Here is a 23,348-nt window from a genome sequence, read left to right on the forward strand (position 1 = left end):
CAGTTCATAGCAGCCGAGAGACTGAAAAGGCAAGTATTCAGAATACTGTGAGATATTTAGATAGAAGCTGTTACAAATAATATTGTTTTGATACCTTATTAGTATAGGAAGAAGGATGGTTCCTCAGGTATCAGAGTTGTTAGCAAACAACTTGGGGATGCATTGTGGGGGGTGGTCAGGATGTTTATTCTTACTAGATAGGGAGAAAAATCCTCACTTGAGGCCAGGTTACCACGGACTTCCAAGTAGGGCAGGTCCAAGGAGCTTGTTAGCTTTGGAACAAGGTTCCCAAAACCATGTATGTGTTACATCCCCTACCTGCCTGGAAGGCAGCCTGCCCGAGATGTTTCTGGCAAGGGGTCCAGGCTCACCGACAGAGCTGAGCCCTGGCACACTGTAGGGCTCACCAAGTGTCTGCAGCCTTCTCCTTCACTGTCTCCATTACATAAAAATTTTCCATGCAAGTAATTGCAGAATGGGGTAACAAGGAGATAATAGGGGGAGGTAATTGTGGATAAATCAGCTTGATTACACTCTTTCCCCAAACTTGATTACCTAAATTCGCAATGCTGTACAAAAATCTTAGAAGCCAATTAAGACCTTCCAATACGGACTTTGGATTCTGGGGAAATCTCTCCTAAGTCCAGCAGGTCTGGCAACAAGTGGGGAACAGTGAGAACAAAGCTGTTGCTTCTGGGCTTTGTATTTCTGGGTGAGCAAGGGAATGGCTCCATGATACTTACAGCAGGGTAATTACATGTTCAGGTGGGAAGGTGACTCCTCCGTGGACTTGGCATATAATATGTTAGATGCCCTCTGGTATTTCACACTGGGTTTTCTGACTGGCAACCAACCTAGGGAGGGAACTCTGGCAAACTGCTCTTAGTTCTGGTAGGAATACCATGCCCCTATTTAGGGCTCATTTTGCAAGTTTAATAGGAAACCTTTGGGTCCACAGCTAGAGGCCCAAAGACAGTTGGAAATCCGATCCAAGAGGACAGTGGGAACGTAGGGATTCCTAGAGAACGCCCCTATAAACTTTAATTTTTTTCAAAGCCAACTTTTAATGATGGTTTTTAAAAGCTTTAACCTCCCTTCTAGCCCACCACCCACCAGAGGTAGTGGGAAAGAAAGGGGAAGTGGACCTGTTTAGAAATGGTTCTTTGTTGCAGATCCTATCTGTGTGGTCAGGAAATCAGCAGTTCAGTTCACAGGCCAGTAGCAGCAGCCCAACTCACTCACCAACAGTTCAGTTTAGTAGAGTCGGAATAGTAGCAGCAGTGGCACCACCTAGCAGGAACAGCCAGGCCTCAGCCAAATCAGGAGGGACCAACAGGAATGCCAGGAGAAGTTCTCTGCTGCACATCTCTTAGCAAAGTGAAGATCAGTGAAGATGTGAGACCGAGAAGTGTTGCACAGTCAATTGAGTCCTATTTACACTATTTACGTTTCCTCCAAACATCACGTGTCCTACACGAGTCAGTATCAGCTGACATCTCTCTGCCAATCGGTTCGAGTCTGGGGAAGCAGCACAAAGCTGCAGGACACCACCTCAACTACGTCATGTAGGGCAGACCAACGCATGCGTGTAGTTAGCAAAGAATCCTTCATCATGTGTCCTTTCACGTGCTTGCTTTAGCAGAACATCCTCTAGCCTTTCACCTGTGTCTGCTTCAGGAAAATATTCCTTCATGTGTTTGCCCCGGCAAAACACCATCTGACACAACTGAGATTTCAAAGAACCCTTAAGTTTCCACTTCATCCCTGTGAATAGGGAACCTAGAGATGCATAGGAACAATCCCTGTAAATCAGGGCTCCCTGGAGCAGACGTGGCGTCTATGGAATAAAAGTCAGGTCACTAGATAGCCTCATGGGGGTGACATTATTCATGAGAGCCTGCAAAGGGGTGGGTAGAGCTGAGAAAGAAAAAATGGGCAGAGAGACGAGCAAAGAACAGGAAGACCCTAAGGAACCCAGTATCAATGCTGACCCCTACGAGTGGGACCCTAGCTCGTGAAGTGACTCTGTTTGTTATGTATCGGCGCATGAGTGAGCATCATCATATACCAAACTGAGGAAAGAGTCAGTGAAGGGCAGACAACAGCTCTTCTCTCCACACTTGCCTCCCGTGTGAGGATTATTGTACCTGCTGAACTCTTCTTACAGACCATAAGCCAAGACACACAGGAGTGAAATGATTGGGCCAAGGTCCAGCCCAAGGAGGTGGATCTCAGAACCCAGGCCTTGCCCTTTAATATGTTGTTATATTTCAAGTGAGTGTATGGGTTTCTAAGTATTCTAATGTCCATTTCACCATCCAAGAATAACAGCATGGACGGGTGGGTGGCTTTCAATCAGAAACAAGGTAGCCACGGGTGAGTTAGGGCAAGTTGGCTCTCCTAAGTCTGCATCTTCATGTTGCCTGGGGACTCTGGTCACCCTATTGTGCCCCATCCCATGGTTTCAAGCTGTTACATTCATTCCACTCATTGCTTTTTCTGCTCTTCAACTACATTTCCAAAGACCCAGTTTGCTTCTGTTAGTTTAATGCCCTAGGCAGGTCAGTAAACCTCTTTGGAACCTCAGTTTCTCTCTCTCTGGAAAATGGAGATAACTGCCTAGTTTTCACTTGTGAGGAGGGACTGAGGTAAGATGTCAGGGATGCCTAGCAGAGTCAGCAGATGATCATCTGATCTCCCACTTCTGTCGCCCCCTCTCATGCCTTTCTCCTTTCTAGATGTCTCTGCTGAGATCTCATTTACTGCAGGAATAAAGAGGAGTGTGAAGTGACTAATTTATCAGACCTGGTTCTCAGAGCTCAGTGGGCCAGTGTTCCTTGCCTGGGACAGGGGAGATCACTTTTCATGCAGCCGTCACAATCAAGAACTGGAGACCAGTGAGTGCTGGCGCCCAGCTAGCTTTATGCTCTCTATTCTGTCGGAGATTTCAGGCTGGAGTGGTGCCAGCCACATTCAGGGTGAGCCTTTCCTCTTCAGATAAACTTTCCTGGAAATGCCCTCAGAGACTAGCCCAGAAGTGTTTCCATGGTGATGTTTCCCTGTCAGGTTGAAAAACAGGATTAACTACCACAGAAGCCCACCTGCCTGCCCCTAAGCACACTCTATATGATATCAGGTCCCCAACTCAAATGGGGCAGACATCTACCTTGTGTACAGTAGGGCAGTTGCTTCTGTTGAGGTAGAGGGGTGCAGACCCAAGGTAATCAGACCAGATTCTTTAACAAAAGCCAGAAGTTCAAGTTTTAATGTAAAAACTCCCAGTTTCCAGATATTGGCCACGAGCTGCATATTTGATAACACTGAGAAGCCTAAACCCAATCTAGCACTAGACAGTATCCAGGCAGCTATCCAGCCTAAACCCAATCTAGCAGCAGGCTGTATCCAGGCAGCTGCCCAGCAGCCTCCAACCAAAGCTCATACAACAGAGGACTGCTTCTTTACGGAGACAGCTGTCATGGACTTGTTTCCTAAGGCACTGATTCATCAAATGTTTACTGACCACCTACAATGTGCCAGGCATTGTACAAAAAGCCAGTGGTGCAGCCATAATCAAAAGCAGATCGTGGGCTGGAGGGATGGCGTCATGGTTCTTAGCATCCGCATGGAGAGTCACACCCATCTATAACTCCAATTGCAAAGGAGTTCAAGGGATCTGATGTCTTCTAGCCTCCATGTGCTACACATACGTACATACATAAAGGCAAACACTCATACACATAAGATAGAGATAAACAGATCTTCAGAAGCAGGTTTAAAAAATCCATGTTACCTATTTAAAACTACTGTCCCCCCTCCCCCCACCACTACCCGCTCTGAATCTTTGCAGCAATGACAATGGCCTTGTGATTTACTATCCTTTTTGGAAGACTTTAAGTGAGCAGTTTAACTTCGTCCACAGAGCTCAGTCAACAGGCAGCCACTGCTGAGCCCTGACTCAGACTCTGAGTCACAGATACCAGCAAGGTGATGTCTCCAGGTGCGCTCCGTCAAGGCTCTCAGGCTCTTAGCTCCTTTTCACAGCACACTGAAGAGTTGAGTTTGCATGTGGGTGGCTATAAAAAACACCCAGTGATGTTTAATATGAACTTTTTGTGTGTGTGTAAGGGACAAGTATGAGTTCTCCTTCGCTACTTAAAAACTACAAGTGTGAATATTTCTCGGGTAGAGGAGTCGGTTCACAGGGCTTATGGCCCACTTGCTTGTTATCAACCCAGTGGTTCTGCCCCATCCTCCTATGGGATTATAAACAGTCCCCAGGCCTGGCCCCTCTGCTCTATAGGTGTTCCATTTTCTGTATTTATTAGCCCATCCAAAAATCATGCTAGGAGAACACAGCCTTAAACTTCCTATGGGTGGAGAAAGTGATAAGTCTAGACAGATGCTAAGGCTGAGGACATGAGGGTGTTGATATCAGGGTCCTTGGGAGAGATGCTGGGTAGCAATGTGAAGACCTAATGCCCCTACACTGCTGACCAATGGTCTCAGGAGAATTCAGGTTACAGTGGAGGGAATTCTTAGATAAGCCACCCAGTCTCCTGGTCCACAGATGGTGCACTCTGGCTGGTAGTTTTATTTAACCAGGCTCAGAACCCCCTTCAGGTTGTTTCCTCCTCACCATGTTTCCCTGACTGCTGAATGGAGTTCCTTCTTGCTCAGAGTTCTGTCTTGTGCGGTGGCCTTTCCTGTGATCGTGCTGGGGCCTGGTTCATGGAGTATTTGTATAATGTCCCAGTGTGTTTTAAGGTCTGTCTGAATTCTTAAAGATTCCCCACTTGATACAGGAATGAACACTTTGGTCAGAATTATTGGAAGGAAATAGTTTTCCTCCTTGTCAGTCTCCTGTTAGGTCTTTCTTTGGTGTTCTGCTCTCCCGGGCTTCATACACAGCTAGGTGGTTCAAATATCCTCCCTCATTGGGAAACCTATTGGCCTCAGAGGGGAATTCTGCCTAAGGGGTCTCTCTGCTCTGGTCCTACTGCAGGAGGAATCCTAGCCTGCTTCTGCTAGGCTGAGGTCCATCTCTGGGAAAGTGATTCTACAGGTTTCTGAATCTTTTAAACCCATTGGCCTGGGTGTACCGAAGACATCTGCCACCAGGTGGCTCACTTTGCCAGCCCCTCCTCACTCTGGGTTCTTAGGCAGGTCCTTTGGGGCACCCACACAGCTTCCAAGCCCTGGGGGGAACTCCTCAGCTTCACCTAGATTCCAGAGTCCAGGTGTGTGTGTGTGTGTGTGTGTGTGTGTGTGTGTGTGTGTGTGTGTGTGGTAGAAACAGGAGGGTCAAGGGTTCAAACTCATCCTTTATACATACCATGTTTGAGGTCATCTTTGGACATATGATCCCTGTTTAAAAAAACAAAAAACAAAAAACAAAAAAACCCAAAACAACAACAACAAAAAAACTAGCCAAACAACAGCAAAAAACTCACTGTGGGAAATTTCTCACACCCTCTACATGGAATGAGTCCATTCACTTACTCTGTTCCCTTCTTCCCTGTGTCATGTGGAATCTTTTACAGCAAACCCCAGACAGGGTACCATTTCATAGGTAAACACTTCACTACCTAACTTTAATGAGTAAGAACTTCACATATAAAGACAATTGAACAGTTAACAAAACCAACTAACTTCCCCCGGCACTCCTTGTGCCTGCCAATATTAACAGTAGTGGGATATTTGTAATTTTCCAGCAATTAGTATTGCTAGTACAGTGGCTGAGTTCCTTTTCTGGGTCCTGTCAACTGTGCTAAAAGCCTGTTACTCTGCAGTGGGCTTCCTGCTCATTCTATAGACAAGGAGAAGGGAGGGTTATCAGATGAGAAGAGTCAGTGAAGACAAAAGGAGACCCTCCTTTGCATTCTGAGCTCATGAAGACCAGGGTTTTTGTTTGGTTGTGTGCCAAAGACTCATTTCCCATCTTCTGTAGTATTCTCCCAAGGGGAAGTGTTTACAAATGGCTTTGATCTGGGTGCTTGGACTTCTTGGGCAATTTTTACAGTTTTTATACACTGTGTCTGTGCAAGCTCAGCCTACACTCATGCTTTGTCCCCTGCAAGCACACATGAATGTGTGATGTGGCTTTTGTGAATCAGAAGTCAATTGCAACATGCTGTTGATGCTAGAGACAAAAGCCCAGAGAAAGGGAACATGGGTTGAGCAGGGTGGCCCAGTGCTGAGCCAAATCCACTCTGCCTTTCCTCGCCCTAGTTCTTGTGGTGAGTGGAACCACTGCTTCCATTTACAGGGAGGATAAGAGGGAAAGCCCCTTGCCCAAAGTCATGTGGGAAGTAAGTGGCAAGAAGAGTGTGTAAGCTTTCAGTTTCAGAAGTCCAGCTCTCATCATTGTCTTTAGTGACGCTCCTCTTCTCCGCAGGCTCTCCTTCCCACTTATATCTTTCTTTTGAGTCAGAGACCTACTATGTGGGCCAGGCTGGCTTCAATCTCGAAATCTTCCTGCCTTGGCCTCTTGAGTACTGGGATTACAGATGTGTGCCAGCCATCACACCCACTACTCACCCCCCGCCTCTGAAATGCCCTTTCTAGACTTTCCTGGGCCAATGTTTTCTTCTGAAACATTTCAGGCATCCAGAACAAGCGAAGAGTAGTGTGATCCCTACGTGCTCAAGTTAGAGTTGGCAGTTATCAATATCCATCACATTCCCCTCATGCCTGGGTGTTTGTTTTTCTGAACACCTGCAGATGACTAGCTGACACTTCATGCTCCCAAGCTCCCTGAAAGCTTCAGGTGCTTTTGCAAAGGAAGTGTTCTTCCACATGCCCCTGTCCCCACTGCAGTGAAGGACACCAGTCCTTCCTTCGTTAATAATGTCCAGTGCAGTCTCCCATCCCTTGGTTTTCCCCAGTCATCCTCAAGGCTAAGGACTATGCTGGTTTTTAATGAAATTAATTTTTTTTTTACTTATTTAACTTTATATCCCGCTCACTGTTCCCCTCCTGGTGACCCCCTCCCACAATCCTTCTCCCATTTCACAGTCTACAATTTTTAAACCTGGGACCTTCCAATCTAAGCATATGTGTTGTATTTAGGCTGTGTTTTGTTCTGTTTTAGTTTTTGGTCTTTGGTCACTCAGCTCTGAGCTATTACTTCTACTTTTTTCCTGGGCTCATCTCACTGTTCCATGTCTGGTTTGGTTTTGTCCCTGTTGGGTCTAAATTTTGGTGAGGTTTGAGGTTTATGTGCCTGGGAAGAATGTTCAATGGGAACCAAAACTGTTCTGACAAAACGAATAACAAAACCAGCCTAAGGACGGCAGGGTCTATCTTAGCTCGTGCTCTGAGGGGCTGCAGCACATCCTTATAGGAAAGATATGGAGGTGGGTGTGTACAGCACCTAGCCACAGTGTATCTACAAGGCATGGAGGTGGGTGTGTAAAGCACCTAGCCACAGTGTGTCTACAAGACATGGAGGTGGGTGTGTAAAGCACCTAGCCACAGTGTGTCTACAAGACATGGAGGTGGGTGTGTAAAGCACCTAGCCACAGTGTGTCTACAAAACATGGAGGTGGGTGTGTAAAGCACCTAGCCACAGTGTGTCTATGGTCAGCAAGCAGAAAGAGAGGAAAGCACATGCTCAGCTTGTTTTCTCCTCTTCCTTTTTATTTAGCTCCGGACTCCAGCGCAAGAGATGCTGCAACTTGTATTCAGGGTATGTCTTCTCTGCAGCTAAACCTCTCTGAAAACTCCTTTAGATACACCCAGAGTCATGACTCCCAGAGATTCCAAGCCCAGTCAGGTTGACAGTGATGATGCCATGAACATACCTCATTTCACATTGAGTTGGAGGTGTAGAAAGAGCAGTCCTTGGGCTCACTCTCGGTGACCACAGAGAGGGAATGGCCATCAGTGGGCTTCCAGGATCTGAAAAAGAGTTACACTAGCAGTGTTGTTGACTCATGCAGCTTGTTTCTGGTCTATTCTCTTCTGGTCCTTCCATCTCCCACACCTAAGAGCTAGCCAGATGAACAACATCTCCTGGCTTAGACCACATATTCTGCCACTGGCCTGCTCCTTACTCCATCCTATGCCAGTGTGCTTAGGAGAACATAGTCGTACATGTGTTACTTGTACATTATCCACTCAATACGGAAGGAGGGATTGCTAATGAAGAGATTTAGAGAGTTGGGGGAGGAAATTCTGACTTCAGGTTTTGAGAATGACCACAGAAGATAAATAGCTCTGGACAGGGTTTATGTGTCATAAGAGACTCACATCCAGGACGAGGACAGTGCATGCTGTGAAAGGCCACCCAACAACAGTGTCAACAGGCAGGGACTGGGTCATGTTCCCAAAGGAGAGCTGAATATAGACTGACAGGAACTGTGACTCCACCTTCAGGCTAAGCAGGAACTATCTGGCTCCTTGCGAGGACATTTTTTTCCTTTTATCCAGGAAACATTATTCCTGGAAGCAGACTAGGAGACAGGCTTGCGAGTAGGATTTCTAAAACCCTTCTGGTGTCAAGTTAACTGCTCAGTCAAGCAGTTAAGTCTTGATTATACTTTCCACTATCCAAATGTCACACCCATAAGCAGACTAATTTCATACACGTGCCAACTGTCCAAAGTAGACACTGCACTCAGAATCACCTCATAGATGAAGAAAACAAGGCTCGAGAGATGAGGAGCCCGAGATCACATGGCTGATTGGCGAAGAATGGACATACAAGGGAGCCATTCATCCCCAGAGTCTGTAGTCTCAGCTAAACAGGGCACGTGTTTAGAGTGAGGGGTGAAGTGTGTGTCCATGCTTTGGTATGAGCACCACTTACATCTGTGAAGTCACTGCCCATACTTCTGTTGGGAGGCTGAACTCAGAACAAAAGGAAAGGGTGATACCTGGAGCTGGTCTTCACTGGTCTAGAGAAGAGGGCACTGATACAGGTCTCCACACCTGAGTGAGGGCAGGCTACTTGACTAAACCACCTGCTTCAAGGGCAACCACTTTGCAAGTGACAAGCAGAAAGGCATTGGTGGGAACAATGGCTCGAGTCTCATTTTTTACTTCTAGTGGTTCTCAACCTGTGGGTCACAATCCCATTGGTAAACCTCTGTCTCCAAAAATATTTACATCATGATTCATAACAATAGTAAAATTAAAGTTATGAAGTAGCAATAAAAATAATTTTATGATTGGGAGTCACTACAATATGAAGTACTGTATTAAAAGTTTGCATCATTAGGAAGGTTGAGAACCACTGTTCTAGATCCTTCCTGTACTTCTAGATCCACCCCCAGTAAACACAGAAACTGCCCTCTGCATGAACCTGTCCTGCCAGCCACACTCAGTGAGGCTGGAGATCAGTGTGCAGGAGACATAGGGAGGAATGAGACCCTGGCTTCCTTAAGCTTGCAGTATATGCCCCAAGGTATAGTGGGTACTGAAGGGCTGAGCTGTGTGGACTGTCAGTGAGATGGCTCTGTGAGCACAGTCACTCACCAAGTCAGGTTGATGATGACCTAAGAGAATCAACTCCTGGACTGTCCTCTGACCTCTGCACTCACACCATGTCATTCATGCACTAAAAACAACAACAATAATAAATAATTTTATTATTATTATTGTAGTAGTAGTAGTAGTAACAGAGGAGTAGTAGAGTAGTAGTAACAACCCATTTACCCATTTTTAAAATCTGTATGGACCTAAACAGGCATCCCATGTCTTGTAGCTTCAGTGTCCTTGGTACTGAACTGAACAATCAGTTCTCGCCCAGAGATCGTTTTGAGGGTTACTGAAGTTACTTTGGAGAATGCTAAGTGCAGTGCTTGGCACAGGACAGTGTCCAGTGTGCTGCTTAGTTCTGCTTGTGATTCTAATTGGTAACTTTGTACCTGGGGGTCTCCAAGGATTCAGACTCAAAGGAAGACCCATCTGGAGTCTGGCTGCTGGTTTACTGATGCAGTGATAACTCATCAATATTTTCTCTCCACAACTGTCTCCCACCCCTTGTTCCCAGGACTAATGAAAACTCTGTCAGTCTTGCTCTCAGCAGGTGTAGAGCTGCCAGGCTCTTCGACTGGCCACATTTGATGTCTGTTTTTAAGGCCCACTGGAGAGCAAGAGTCAATCTCACAATTAGGAAGCAGGTTTCGGTGTCGGCTTTCACCTGCAAAGCCCTTTTAGCATGCATCAGTCTTTCCCTTATAGATCTCAAGGTTTGAAAACAGATTTCCAGGATACTCTTGGCTCATTAAGTAGCCAAAGTCAAGTGATGGCTGTTACCATTCTTCTGTCTGAGTCCCTTTCCAACACACAGTCCCATTGTCTTCAGGAGGACCTTAAAGAAAGAGGCCAGTCTCAAACCCGGTCATCCTCTTATGGACGACTCTCACTGTTGTTCACACTGGGAATTTTAAGAGTCCAGTCCAGACCCTAACATTTATTACTGAGAATACAATATTCACTGTGGCCATGGAAGGTCTGGTCTCCTAAGGATTGAGAGGAATGTTGAAGTGGAAATTTCTGGTTTCTTAACAACTCAATTGTGTCACATGATGTTTTTCTGGAAGCTGTCTTATGAAAGGGCATGCGTTGTTTAGAAAGAATATAAATGGAACTCCTCAAACAATGAGAGGATGCTCTTGCATGCAACACTTGGCTTCTTCACTGGTATTCATTGGTCTTCACTGGTCTTGGCTGGTTTTTCCTGGTCTTCACTTCATAGAGAGAAAGGCACCAAAGAACTCACGGTATCCTGGCTGATTCTAGCCACTTCAGTTGACTTGTGCCGATTCGGTGGAACCTTGCTGTTTCTGTTGGATGGAACAGCCATTACTGATTCATGTTTAGTGTTTACTATGAAACTGGACTGCTTGTATCTTGACAACGAAGAGGGGGAATTGCCCCAAGGAACTACTTCTAAACAGGTCCATAACCCCCTTTGCCTTCTTTAACCTTCCTTCTCCTCTACCTCTGATTTGTTGAAGCGTTTAAGAACCCTAAGTAAAGTAGGTTTTGACAACTCTAAGCCTACAGGATGTGAAATCTCAGAAAAGGTTAAATGACTATTCTCATGCTACCCAACAGGCAAGTGCTGAGTCAGAGATTTGGACCAAGTCAATGATCTGGCAAGCTCATATTTCTGCATAATTGGAGTAGAAATTAATGGTGGAGAAAGGATGGAGGGATTCCTTCTAAGTGTATGATTCTTACTATCCTTAAGCATCCCCTTTTCTTGGGAGTGGACAAACAATGGAAAATCCATGTGCTTATTGGTTGATAGGGAGAGGAGAGCTTTGGTAATTTGTGTTTAAAGAGGCATTAGTACTCCTTGGTCTGGAACATGCTATTTCTAAGTTCTACTAGTGATTTACTGAAATGGGTTGTTCTTCTGGTTCTCAGCCTTTGACTGATCTGTTGTCATACTCAATGAAATATCCCTGAGGAACCAGAGAATGGGCCTGGCTTGTGTGCTGGTGTGTGTGTGTGTGTGTGTGTGTGTGTGTGTGTGTGTGTGTGTGTGTGTGTGTGTGACAGAGAGAGAGAGACAGAGACAGAGACACACAGAGAGATGAGAGACAGAGAGATGAGTAGATGTGAGATTAGGAACACATCTTGTGCCTGTCTAGACTCTGGCCTCATCTGGGATCCTCTACAGGTGGCCAACCTTTAGAAGAGCTTAGAGAACCCACAGTGGTGGTGTATATCCCCCCAGAATTGCACCTGCTGCTTGGAGAAGAATCATGTAACCCAAGGAAGAAAGCAGGAGAAGAACGGGTGAAGGTCCACCCAGAAGAAATTGTGTTTGATTTCTGTTGCTTGCCATTGATCTTACTTTTTTCTGCCTTAGGGTTTTGCCTGTTTTTCATTTGTTGTCATTAGCTCTTCTGTCTCTTTTCTGTCTCAGTAAATGGTAGCAGATTCTCTGCATCTTGAAACATTGCTTGCTTTTGCATGCTTCCCTCTCACTTAATCAGCTTTGACAGATTTGGATTTGTGCATCCTATATATGTGTATGTGTGTTTGTGAGAGAGATGTACTTATGGGAAATTCCAACAAATACTCTGTGCATGAACTATGCATGAATCTAGGAGAGAATTTCTGAACATAAGATTAGGATCCTGTCTCTAAAAACATATTCTGTGTATTTTCTGTGCTCTTCAAATTGTGATGAGAAGCTAAGGAAAACCATTCCCTTTGCCAAGAAGAAAGTAAAGCATGTGTAGTCTCAGGATGGTCCCTCTCAGGCAGCAGGGAAGCCAGAGTATGCTTCAGTTTTTGCCCAGCAAGTCACTTGATTTTTGACAGTCATTTTTTTTTTCATGAAAGAAAATGATACATTTGCACATTTTTAGCCTTTAATAATACCTGTTTACTTTCGTAACAGTAGTAGAAACATCTTGACTTGAATAGTTCAGACATTTTATTTTTGAGTGAACAGAGGTTGACAGTAGTTAACACTTTATGCATGCGTACAGTGAAGGAAGACTTCATTATCTGAAGGTTGATTGATACCCGTTGCTGACCCTGGGCTTATTGGGGACAAAAAACATAATGTTGCAACTTTATCTAACCAGTTTTACTGTATAACATTGTTTTCTTGGAAGAGATGAGTAACTGACACCCCCCCCCCCCAATGACCTGATAGACTTCTGTACTTCCTTCTGGTTCAGGATTCTTCCCTTTCTGTTCATTTTTTTGCCATTAGACTTAAGGAAGCTTTAGGAATCTTACTTTAGCATAAAGATGACTGTGGTGCACAGTGAGGATGTAGGCATTGATCCATGCCATCTGGGTGCAGAGGCCCCCGTGTTACACACATGCTTACTTCAGGTCTTTGTTCCAACTGAACCGGGGAAGTGACATTCAAAATGGAGGCCCCTGGTCCCATCCTTTGTCTGCTGGCTGGCCCTGGCAGAGCTTTGGGGCATTAAGATGTTGTCATCTGTGTTACATTAATTCAAAATAAAAGTAAACTAAATAATTTTATACACCTGCCAGGGTTCAAAGAGTTGCCCCCATGTTCTTCATCCCTTTCTTGCAGATATAAGGATGTGATTACCATGCTGTTGATGCTCAGACATTGCTGATGAGGCTAGAGCCATTTTCCTTCAGGTAGAATAACCCTTGTTATTGTTGAGTCTTTGAGTGTCCAATGTTGAGTGTTGTATTTTCTCCCTTTTTAATTTCTTTTTAACACAAGTGGGGTTTGAAATGATATTCGAGGCTTTGAGGGATGATTGTAATTAGACATGAGCACGGCCTTCCTCCCAGTGGAGAAGTTCAGTGGCATCTCTCTTCTCTTCCACCCTCTATGGGAGGGCTGCTTTGGCCACTTTTTCTTTCTCTTCTCAGAGAAGACAGAGTTCTGTTCTGAGTCCATGGTCACTGAAGAGGTCTAGTCATCAGCCCTCCAATTCTATTGTGCTTATTTTGAAGCTTAGCAGGTGTGTTGGAGGGCATGCTGGTTTTATAATTAATGTGACATGAAATTTCTTCTAAAATATCTGAGTAGCTTCAAAGGGATTCTGTTGACAGAAAAATAATAATACAAATCATCCAACCTTGTTCGTGAATAGCCAGTGTTAGAAGGCCCTGGGTTTTACCGAGAACATCCTGTCTCAATGCGTAGCAAGCACACCAGTCCCCTGAGATTTGCTAAGTGAAGGTTCAGGTTGCAGGTCTGAAGTTGAGACAGACTTTCCAGGTCATGATCCCTTAGTGCTCATGCTTTGACCTACAGATAAATGTCATACCATCATCAGGAAATAAGCTTGCTAAAAACACCAGCTCTCAGGGATCCTTGTTTCTGGATCTGTACTCACAAGACTCCTGTGTGTCTCCTGGATACATTAAAGTATGGGATCTTATGACCCCACATTCTATTGGATATCCTCAGTGTGGAGTAAGCCCTGGTGTGGTGGTAACTAGAGACAGTACCTCACAGCTCCACATCTCACTGTGTGTGTGTGTGTGTGTGTGTGTGTGTGTGTGTGTGTGTGCGTGTTATTGTATATGCAGGTATGCTTTGTGTGGGCAGTTGCATGTGGAGGCCAAAAGACCTCTCTGTCTTTTCTTAGAGTCAGTTGTTCTCAGATAACCATCAACTTTGGTTATTTATTATTGTTTCTTGTGACAGAGACTGTCACTCTCCTGGAACATACTAGGTAGGCTAAGATGGCTGATTAGTGAGCTCCATGAATCCTCCTGTCTCAGGCTTCCTCAGTGATGGGATTATGGATGCTGACTCTGGTGCCTTGCTTTTTTATGTAGGATACGGGGGTCGAACTCTGGTCTCCACGGTTGTGCAGTACACACCTTCCTGACTGAATGATCTTCCCAGCCCCAGAACAGAACCTGAGATTCTACTTCTAGTTTTATAGCCTAACTTCCAAGGATGCTTTTAGGGCTCGGTGTGCCCTCCCTCGGAAGCTCTGTTCACGTCTCCAGTGTTTTCTATCCTCTGCATGCCCTCTTCTGACCCTATTTGCTTTTATAAGCCCTGGGTCCTCTGAGCAGCTGCCTTGCTGTCTGGACTCCCTGAGGCAGACGCCAGTGGCTGGAGAAGGGACATCTATCTTTCTTAGTACTATTGGTCTCGGGGGATATGATTTGCCTGATAGATGTGGGTTTTTGCTACAGCTACTCAGGGTACAGTGAAGGATTGTTCAAAGGTCTCAGTTATTTGGCAGCATTTTAGAAAGATTGCACCTGACCTTTATGAAGTAAAACCTTTAGACTGGGGACATCACTTGAGTAAAGTGTTTGACATGAAAGTATGAGGACATGTGTCCAAGCCCAGCATGCTCTTAAAAAGAAGGGCACAGTGACATGTACCTGTAATCCCCATGCTTGAGAAACAGAACAGGTAAATCCCCAGAGCTTGCTGCAGGCAGCCTAGCCTAGTGGGCATTCCAAGTCTCACTGAGAGACCCCGTGTCAAAAAACAAGGGACAACATATGAGGGACAATATCTGAGGTCAGTTGACCTCTGGCCTCCACTAAAGTGACCTCTGGCCTCCACTAACATGCATGTGTGTATACATTAACACCACCAGAGGCAGGAGACAGAGAGACAGAGACAGAGAGAAAGACAGTCAGAAAGAGACATACACACAAAGACAGAGACACACAATGAGGATTCCAGGACACAGTGACAGTGGGAAAGAAATTTCTCAGTCATGTGTCTAAGTGTCCTGGCCCCATGGCCTGCTTTGTGGGAAAGAAATGGGAGTCAAGGTTCTGGGGTCTCTGATAGTGGGCTATGCGCCATTACAGTTAGTGCCACCCTGTGGATGGCAGATGGTGCCTCAGTGGTGGCTGAAGCCATATTCTGTACCACCTGCTTTTCTGTAGTTAAGACTCACTGTACTTGTCAACGGAAGGCATCTGTTTCCCTTCCTTGAAGACTTTAAGACTCATCACACTGACTACTTTCATTAGACTTCTCATTGTAACCGAATACTTGACCAAAGACAACCTTAAGGGATGAAGGATCTTTTGTGGCTCATGGTTGGAGGATGTGGCAGGGAAGACAGAAGCAGCTCTTTCCTGTGGTAGCTAAGGCTGCTCACTTACGTTTGGACCGATTAGGAAACTGAACACAGGAAACAGGGTTGGCCTATAAATAGCAAGTGACCCATTTCCTCCAGCAAGGTTCTACTTCCTAAAGGGTCCACAGCCTTCCAAACCAGCAGCACCTCCTAGAAACCAAGTGTTCAAATGCATGAGCCCTTGGGAGCTGTGCACATCCAAAGTATGAAAATGGCATTATGTGACTCTCAAGGCTGGATTAGGAGAAGCCATTTGCTTTGGTCTGCTTCCAGAGGGATGCAGGATGAAATTCTCCATACCCGGGGACTTGGGGGGAGCATGTCAGTTCTCCAGTTCAGCTCCAGCCAGGCTGCCAGTAGCAGGTGGCCATCTTGATAAGGCCGAGTGCAGCACTCAGTTAACTACAGTCTCAGCCAGTGTTCTAAGTTATCGAAGGAGAACGTGTAAGCAAAAACTCTTCAGCTGGACCCATGGAATTTCCTGAGCTACAAACTCATGAGCTAAATCAAATAATTTTAGATGGCTTAATTGTAGAGTCACGGTGATCAGGATATCCTAGACGCTTTAGCTATCACGAGCAGTCTATGTGGCATAAAAACATCTTTTAGACAAACTTTATTGCATTTCATTTCATCTAAAGTGCTTTTAAAACACCTGGAGGCAGGGATCAGGCTGTGATGCAGTCAAAGAATATACTAAAGACTGGTGAAAACACACACTGGAGACTGGAGTGTGGTGGTAAATGGGAAAAATACTAGCTTTTCTGCCCATGTTTAGTTGGGTGTTCTATGTATTTCAAAACCCTCCTTCCCTTCCCTTCCCTTCCCTTCCCTTCCCTTCCCTTCCCTTCCCTTCCCTTCCCTTCCCTTCCCTTCCCTTCCCTTCCCTTCCCTTCCCTTCCCTTCCCTCCCCTCCCCTCCCCTCATCTCCCCTCCCCTCCCCTCCCCTCCCCTCATCTCCCCTCCTCTCCCCTCCCCTCCCCTCCCCTCATCTCCCCTCCCCTCATCTCCCTTCCCTTTCCTTCCCTTCTCTTCTCTCTCTTCCCCTCCTCTCCCCTCCCCTCCCTTTCTTTCCCATTCTTTTACTTCTCTCTCCCCTTCCATTTTCTTTTCCATCTATCCCCCTTTTCCTTTCTCTTCTTCCCCCTCATACAGAGCCCAGGCCAGGCATGAACTCATCCTCCTTCCATTCTCTAAATGCTGGGATTATAGATGTGCATAACCATACAACGTTTATATAGTGCTGGGAATGGGACCTGGGGCCTCGTGCATGCCAGGCAAGCATCTACCCACCGAGCTTCGTCCCCATGTTCTATGTGTGTTCTTTCAATTTAATTTCCATTCCAGCTTTGTAAAAAATGTTCAATTCACAGACAAGGAAACCAGGAATCAGAGAGAGAAATTAAGGAAAGCACTTTCTGTGCACCATGCAGCCATGGCTGGATTGAAACTCCATTGTCAATCAAGAAAATTAAGTCATCAAGTTTCTTGGAGTCCAAAGTAAAGGACCCTTAGAAGAGATTACTGAGGTCAGAGCTGGAGCATGGCTGGAGAATGGTTTAAAATCCACACCCCTAGGCCCTAACCATACTGTCTATACATCTGGCTAGCAAGTCTCTAGAAGATTCTCACCCATCTCCAGCTGTGGCCTCTGATTTAGTTCTAAGCTGCCCTATTGCAAATCTGTACACTGCAGCCCCACAAAGGGCAGTGTTTTACTAAGTGGCACAGAGCAGCCTCATGGGAGTACTGTTCCACGGAGCAGTTTTCTGATGCCCAGCGAAGTGCTCACCATAACCTTGCTTTGGAGAAAGTGCACGGGGCCCATAGTAGCTTTGCAGACTAGGTTCTTGATGTACTTGGGATCCCATTCTGCAATAGACACATTCTGGGCTCAGGTTGGTGAGGGCTTGGCTGGTCTCTGTGAAAATTACTACACTGGCAACTATTTCCCAGGTGACTCTTTTATTTCAGATGGAGGTGTTGTGGTCACAGGGCTAAGCAGAGCTGTCGAAGACACCTCTATTTTTTGGAATTCTTAAGTACACAGATTCTTAGCATTTAAGACCCTACCCACAGTTAGAGGTGAGGGTGCAGAGAGGAGAGAACAGAAGGAAGGCTAGGAAGGCATGTAGAAACAGACATGGGTGATTATGGGTTCTTATAGATGCACAGTAGACTTCACTGGGAGGCTGGTCTATTTGGTGGTATTACATGTGAAGCTGCTCAGAGCATATGTTAAGTTTGGCAGTGTCACAGCCCCCTAGTGGGTCAGCCATCCTAGGAGGCCCTCAGCTTACAGTCTTGTATGGTTACTGCTGAAAATGTGCACAAACGTGCAGACAGACCAAGGTCATATGACACCCAAGTTTAGGATGCATAGTGAGGTTGCAAGGTCCCCAGTTCTGCTAGGACCTGGCTCTTGGATGACTGTCCCTTCTTTTTGCCTCAGACAGGAAGAATTTCTGGATCCAGGACTAAAACAAGGGTGGCTATGGGAAGACCAAAGTTGCTAGATCCTTTTGGCTCTGAATCAAAATTTCTCAGCCTGGCAGTGGAAGACTGGAACCTCTTAATGCTCTGGCTCCTAGCCATTCATGCTTGAAACCATTCTGAATGAAATTTAGATGGAGGTGAGGCTGGAGATGCTGGGCGAAGGCTGTTGGCCGAAGTCTGATATCATAAACTCATAATATTGCCTGTCACCCACCCACCCCCACCACTTTTCATTTAAGGATTGCTTTTGGTTGTCCAACTAATGAAGAGATAGCCCAGGCTTGGGGTATGCTGGATTCCCATGGCAGGAGTAGCTCTCAGAGGGTAAAAAGATGAAGAGTGAAGATGCCTAGAGCTAGCCCATTAGCAGACTCAAAACATCCCATTGCCTCATCTCATTCTTCCTCTGCCCCTTAGTGGAGGGAGTGGCAGCAACATGACCTCATCTGTGCAACAGGAGGGAGGGCAGGACACTTCCTGCCCCCTTGTTAAGTTGAGGGAACCTGCTGAGTCTCCATTCCTGTCTCAGACCTTTGCTTTCAGACACTGTACTCACAGCCTGACCCTGACCTCACATGAGCTGCTTTGTGGTACTTGAGCTTCCAGCCGGCATTAGGAGCCTGAGTTCTGAGGGTCTTTGTAAAGCTGTTTTCTGGCTGTCTCCTTAGCCAGAGAAGGAATCTTTGCTGCCACAGGTGACAGGAGGCTCAGTGTTGCTTTGTCTCTCTCTGGTTGGAACTGGCTGAGGATTATCACTAGAGGCTCCCTGTTTCTCCATTCCCAGAAGTCAGGAAGATTCTTCTGGGGGCATTTGAACTACGGTTTCCCCTGGGAAGCCTTTTCCATGGCCCGTGAGTGCTCAGCTGTCATGTCCTTTTCTCTGTTTTGTTTCAGTTTTACAGAGTTTTTGGATCCATTCCAGAGAGTCATCCAGCCGGAAGAGATCTGGCTCTATAAAAATCCTTTGGTGCAGTCAGACAACATACCTACCCGCCTCATGTTTGTAAGTACCATGATTTGGTGGCCAATGTGTCCACAATCCCACCTACATACCAAATAGGCTCTGACCTTTGCTATTCTAGGTGAAGATAGTAGTCAGCTTTAAATAAAAAGGAAGGGGTTCCATCCAATTGAAACTTGTTTCCAGGTCCCAACAGCACTGATTGCCCACTTGAGAGACTGTGATTGTCCAACAGTTTAGAAACAGAGGGGAATTACCTACCTGAGTTAAGTTGAATGTTTCTGCATAGTGACAGTGTAGTAAAGACAGACTGGAAGCTAGTGACAAGAATTCCCCATCCCTTCTCCTTTCTGGATAAGCCTGAAATTTTCTAACTTGGGCAATACAGAGAGCTCTGCTAACAATTTGTCTGGTGATAAGATGACCCTTTGGTAGGTTGAGGAGTGGCTCATTAGGTAAAATGCTTGCCACCCAAGTGTGAGGACTGGAGATCAGATCCCCCCCTCCCCAAACCATGTAAATGCTGACCAGCCTGTAATTCTAGCACATGGAAGGTGAGTCTCAGCAAGCGTAACAGTTGGACTAGCCAAATCACTAAGCTGTAAGTTCAAGTGTGAGACCTTGCCTCAATATGTAGGGTGGTGCACCATTGAGGAAGGCATTTGATTTCAATTAGTGATCTCTATGCATGCTACATACACACACTCATATGCCCACACACATGCCAACAGAAATATACATATGTACAAACAAACAACAAAAGCCTACCCCATATCAACCACTAGATGTTATCTGTGTCTCTCTCCTAGAATGAATGAGAAAACAGTCAAGCGACAGATAGAGTGGGGTCACTTTTCCCTCCTTTTCTTACCACTCGGCAATTATAGCCTTTTACCTTTCCATCCCTGTGTGACAGTGCATATGAAAGACTACCTCATATGGTCCCAGACTATTTCAGAGAGGAAGGGGTCATTACTATCCACCACTTGCAGGGCCAGAGGTGCATCCCAGGGAGATGAGGAAATTTTCCTGATGCCACACAGTTAGTGGGCAGCAGTGTTAGATCTGGGTAACCAGCTATGGAGCTCAGTTGTCTTCCATGGATGTTCCAGAGAGGCAGGAACTCCTTGCTAATGCTGTTACTCTTGGAGCATTGACAGTGAGCCTTTCTGTAGCAGAGGAAGCAGTCATGTGCTCCCTCCACTGGAAAAAATAACAAAACTTTCTGATGGGCTGCCGAGTAGTGGAAGCTGGTTCCTTTTGGCCCATCACTATGTCTGTGCTTCTAGGGACTTCGGTGCCTGTTCCAGAACTCTCACAATACACATTGGACTATCTGAAAGAAATGCTGTTATTTCACAGAGGAAAGTGTTTTAAGTAATAATGGTTGGAAAGATTTATCCATATCTGCAAATGAAGATGGCTGCTACCCTGTGTGGATAGTCAGGTGTTATGAAAATGGCTGCTAGCCTGAGTGGACCGTGAGGTGTTATTACAGTTGCTTCCACAATTACTTTTCAGCTTAGAAAAAGAAAATAGGTTTCTGTAAATCTTAGAGGAAGTGAAATATTAAGGTTGGTTGGCAGAAGGGCATACAAATACTCACGTATTGCAATAAGATTCATTTCCAATTCTATTCTAACTCAATAAATCCTAGATATGAACGAACCAGTATGTGGCTAATGACTTCACAGCACAATTAGGGGAAAACATCTGTTTATCACTCAGACCCATCCTTCCCAGGCTTTCCATTTCATGTGCCATAAAATGCAATTTGGAGATGAATGTTCATACAGGACACCAAGAGAAATTTGCGGTTCCAGCCTAGATTTATGAACAATGGATTGTTTTGAAGACTAAATGCAGACACCACAAATGTTCTAGCTAAAGACACAAGTGGGCTGAAACAATTTGCATATTGCCAGTGGTTGGGATGAGATGCATAAAGGTCATCCAGTGCCACGATTTTTGGAAACATGAAGTATATTTGGCTCCATGCACTGGCTCGCTCTCTAATCTTAAAAAAGAAACAAGTTCAACCTTTTACTTCGTTAATAGTGGTTGGTGAAGGATATGCTTTCAACTACAAATTCAGTGCTGTCCACAAGAGCAACAGGAGAGCAGAAGCGCCATTTAAAATACCCAAAACTCAAAGGTGGAAAATTCTCTGTCATTCCATAATTAGATTTGTTCTCCTAAACTTTATTAAGAGCTTAATATGAGCTATTGTTTGTCAGCTTTGGGCCCTCAGAAGCTTTCCCAGTGTCTTCGGGAGAATTTTGACTGGAGAACATAGTCTCACTGATATCTAATCCAGGACGGTCCCTCTGGGAAGCTCAAATTCTACTCATTTGTTTATTGTGTGTGTGTGTGTGTGTGTGTGTGTGTGTGTGTGTGGCTGCACACATACGCACAGGCCATGGTGTGCTTGCCACGGTCAGAAAACAACTTGGGGGCATTGGTTGGTTCTTTCCTTTATTCTATGTAGATTCCAGTGTTGGAACTCAGGTAGTAGAGGTTGGTACAGGGTGCCTCTATTGGCTTGTCTACCTCACTGGCATAAACTTTCTTCTTTCATGTTAAATCTTGGGTCTTTTGGAATGTTTTCATCTGAAGGTGAATGTTCTCACTTTCCTACTGAAATGGGTTCTAGGGAGCTAGCATTGATCCAGGTGCTTCTTTATCCAGTAATTCATAGCCCCAAGTCATAAGTATGCATGTGTGAGCACACATGCATGTGTGTTTGTGTGTATCAAAATCCCCTGGTCAAATGTAACCAGAAAAATAATAGAACAAAGGTTTGGTTGAGTCAATTGCACTCAAAGGAGACTAAATAGTAGTGACATTCACAGAAAAGCCCCAACTCATACTTGACTTGTCTGTGGTTCCATCGGTGCAAGTGATGGGTGTGGCTATGGTGGACTGTCCAATGCCAAGAACTTCTTTTTGCCATGATGAATCTGCGTTCTTGTTGACCAGAGAGACAGACAAAGGATCCTTTTCAGAAGCACCGAGTCTTGACTTAACATTTCCCCATCATTCCCAAGCAGCCAGCCCCCAGCCAGAGGCTGTGCTGTTATTCAAAGGAGGTCACCATCTCTTGCTGAGTGTGTGGGATTTATCAGAGCATGCATGGCTAAACACCTGCTCTTGGTGTAGGCCATGTCATTTGGTTATGGATACTGCTCAGTGTACCCTCCGTTAATGTCGTGTTGTGCATTCAGGGCATACTTTCAAAGAACATGTTGTAGCTAGGGGAGACCATAAAGACTATGGAGACTAGGAAGTCAGGTCAGGTGTGAAACATATCTTCAGGGACCCTGCATATATACTCTGATATAAAATAGGATCTGGAAAGGTCAAAGAGGAGATTCAGGTAAACTTCTATGGGGCTTCATTACCTTTATCATTGTCTTAGAGTTTTATTGCTGTGAAGAGACACCATGACCAAGGCAACTCTTATAAAGGGAAACATTTGCTTGGAGCTGGATAACAGTTTCAGAGATTTGTTCCACTATCATCATGGTAGGAAGCATGGCAACATGCAGGCAGACATGGTGCTGAAGGAACCCAGAGTTCTGCATCTTTATTCTCAGGCAGCAGGAGACTGTGTGACATACCAGCCAGACTTGAACATATATGGTATCTCAAAGCCCACCTCCACAGTGACACACTTCCTCTATCTAACAAGGTCACACCTACTCTAACAAGGCCACGCTTCCTAATGGTGCCATTTTCTGTATGCCAAGCATTCTAACATATGAGTCTATGGGTCATTCTTATTCAGATCACCACAACTGTCATCATCACCATTATCATCACCATCATCAGCATCCATCACCCATGCTCATCACTACCATCACTGTGAACGACCACAGCAGCCATTGTTTCTTGAGGTCAGGACCTGTGCTCATCACATCCCAAGCGGCATCTTGGTTAATGCTTCTCAGAAAATCTCTCACAGCACCATGTTTCATCAGCTCAGTAAGTTCAGGATGAAAAAAAAAAAACCAAGCAATGTCATCAAGGTCTTGTAACTGTTTGAAGCTAGACCAGACCATCTCAGGACACTGAGAAGTCATTATGCTGTGGGCCCCTTTCAGACCTGGGGGAGGCGGAGAGATGGTGCCAGCATGGCACACACAGAAAATGCAGACATAAAAGCTCTAAAATGGGAGAACAGTGCCCTGAAAGCCCACTGAGTCAGAGTTGATTTGGGGGTGTATATATAGGGTGAGGAGGCAGAGGAAGCAGGAGTGGAACCCGACACTGGATGCCTTCAGAATGATGATGATGATGATGATGATGATGATGATGATGACGACGACGATGACTACGACTCACCCACCAGGCAGGCATGA

At 45.4% G+C, this 23,348-nt stretch overlaps 1 protein-coding gene across 2 annotated transcripts in view; it reads left to right on the top strand.

Annotated features, from left to right (window-relative positions):
- Plpp4 (phospholipid phosphatase 4) overlaps positions 1 to 23,348 on the top strand; it is a 124,944-nt gene that overhangs the window by 31,446 nt on the left and 70,150 nt on the right. For both annotated transcript variants that reach the window (XM_076911425.1, XM_034510478.2), the window contains exon 2: positions 18,921 to 19,029. In XM_076911425.1, the coding sequence (XP_076767540.1) occupies positions 18,921 to 19,029 (109 nt within the window). The remainder of the gene's footprint in view (positions 1 to 18,920; positions 19,030 to 23,348) is intronic.

The sequence above is a fragment of the Arvicanthis niloticus genome, chromosome 1 (assembly GCF_011762505.2).
Source record: "Arvicanthis niloticus isolate mArvNil1 chromosome 1, mArvNil1.pat.X, whole genome shotgun sequence".
Classification (NCBI taxonomy): Eukaryota; Metazoa; Chordata; class Mammalia; order Rodentia; family Muridae; genus Arvicanthis; species Arvicanthis niloticus.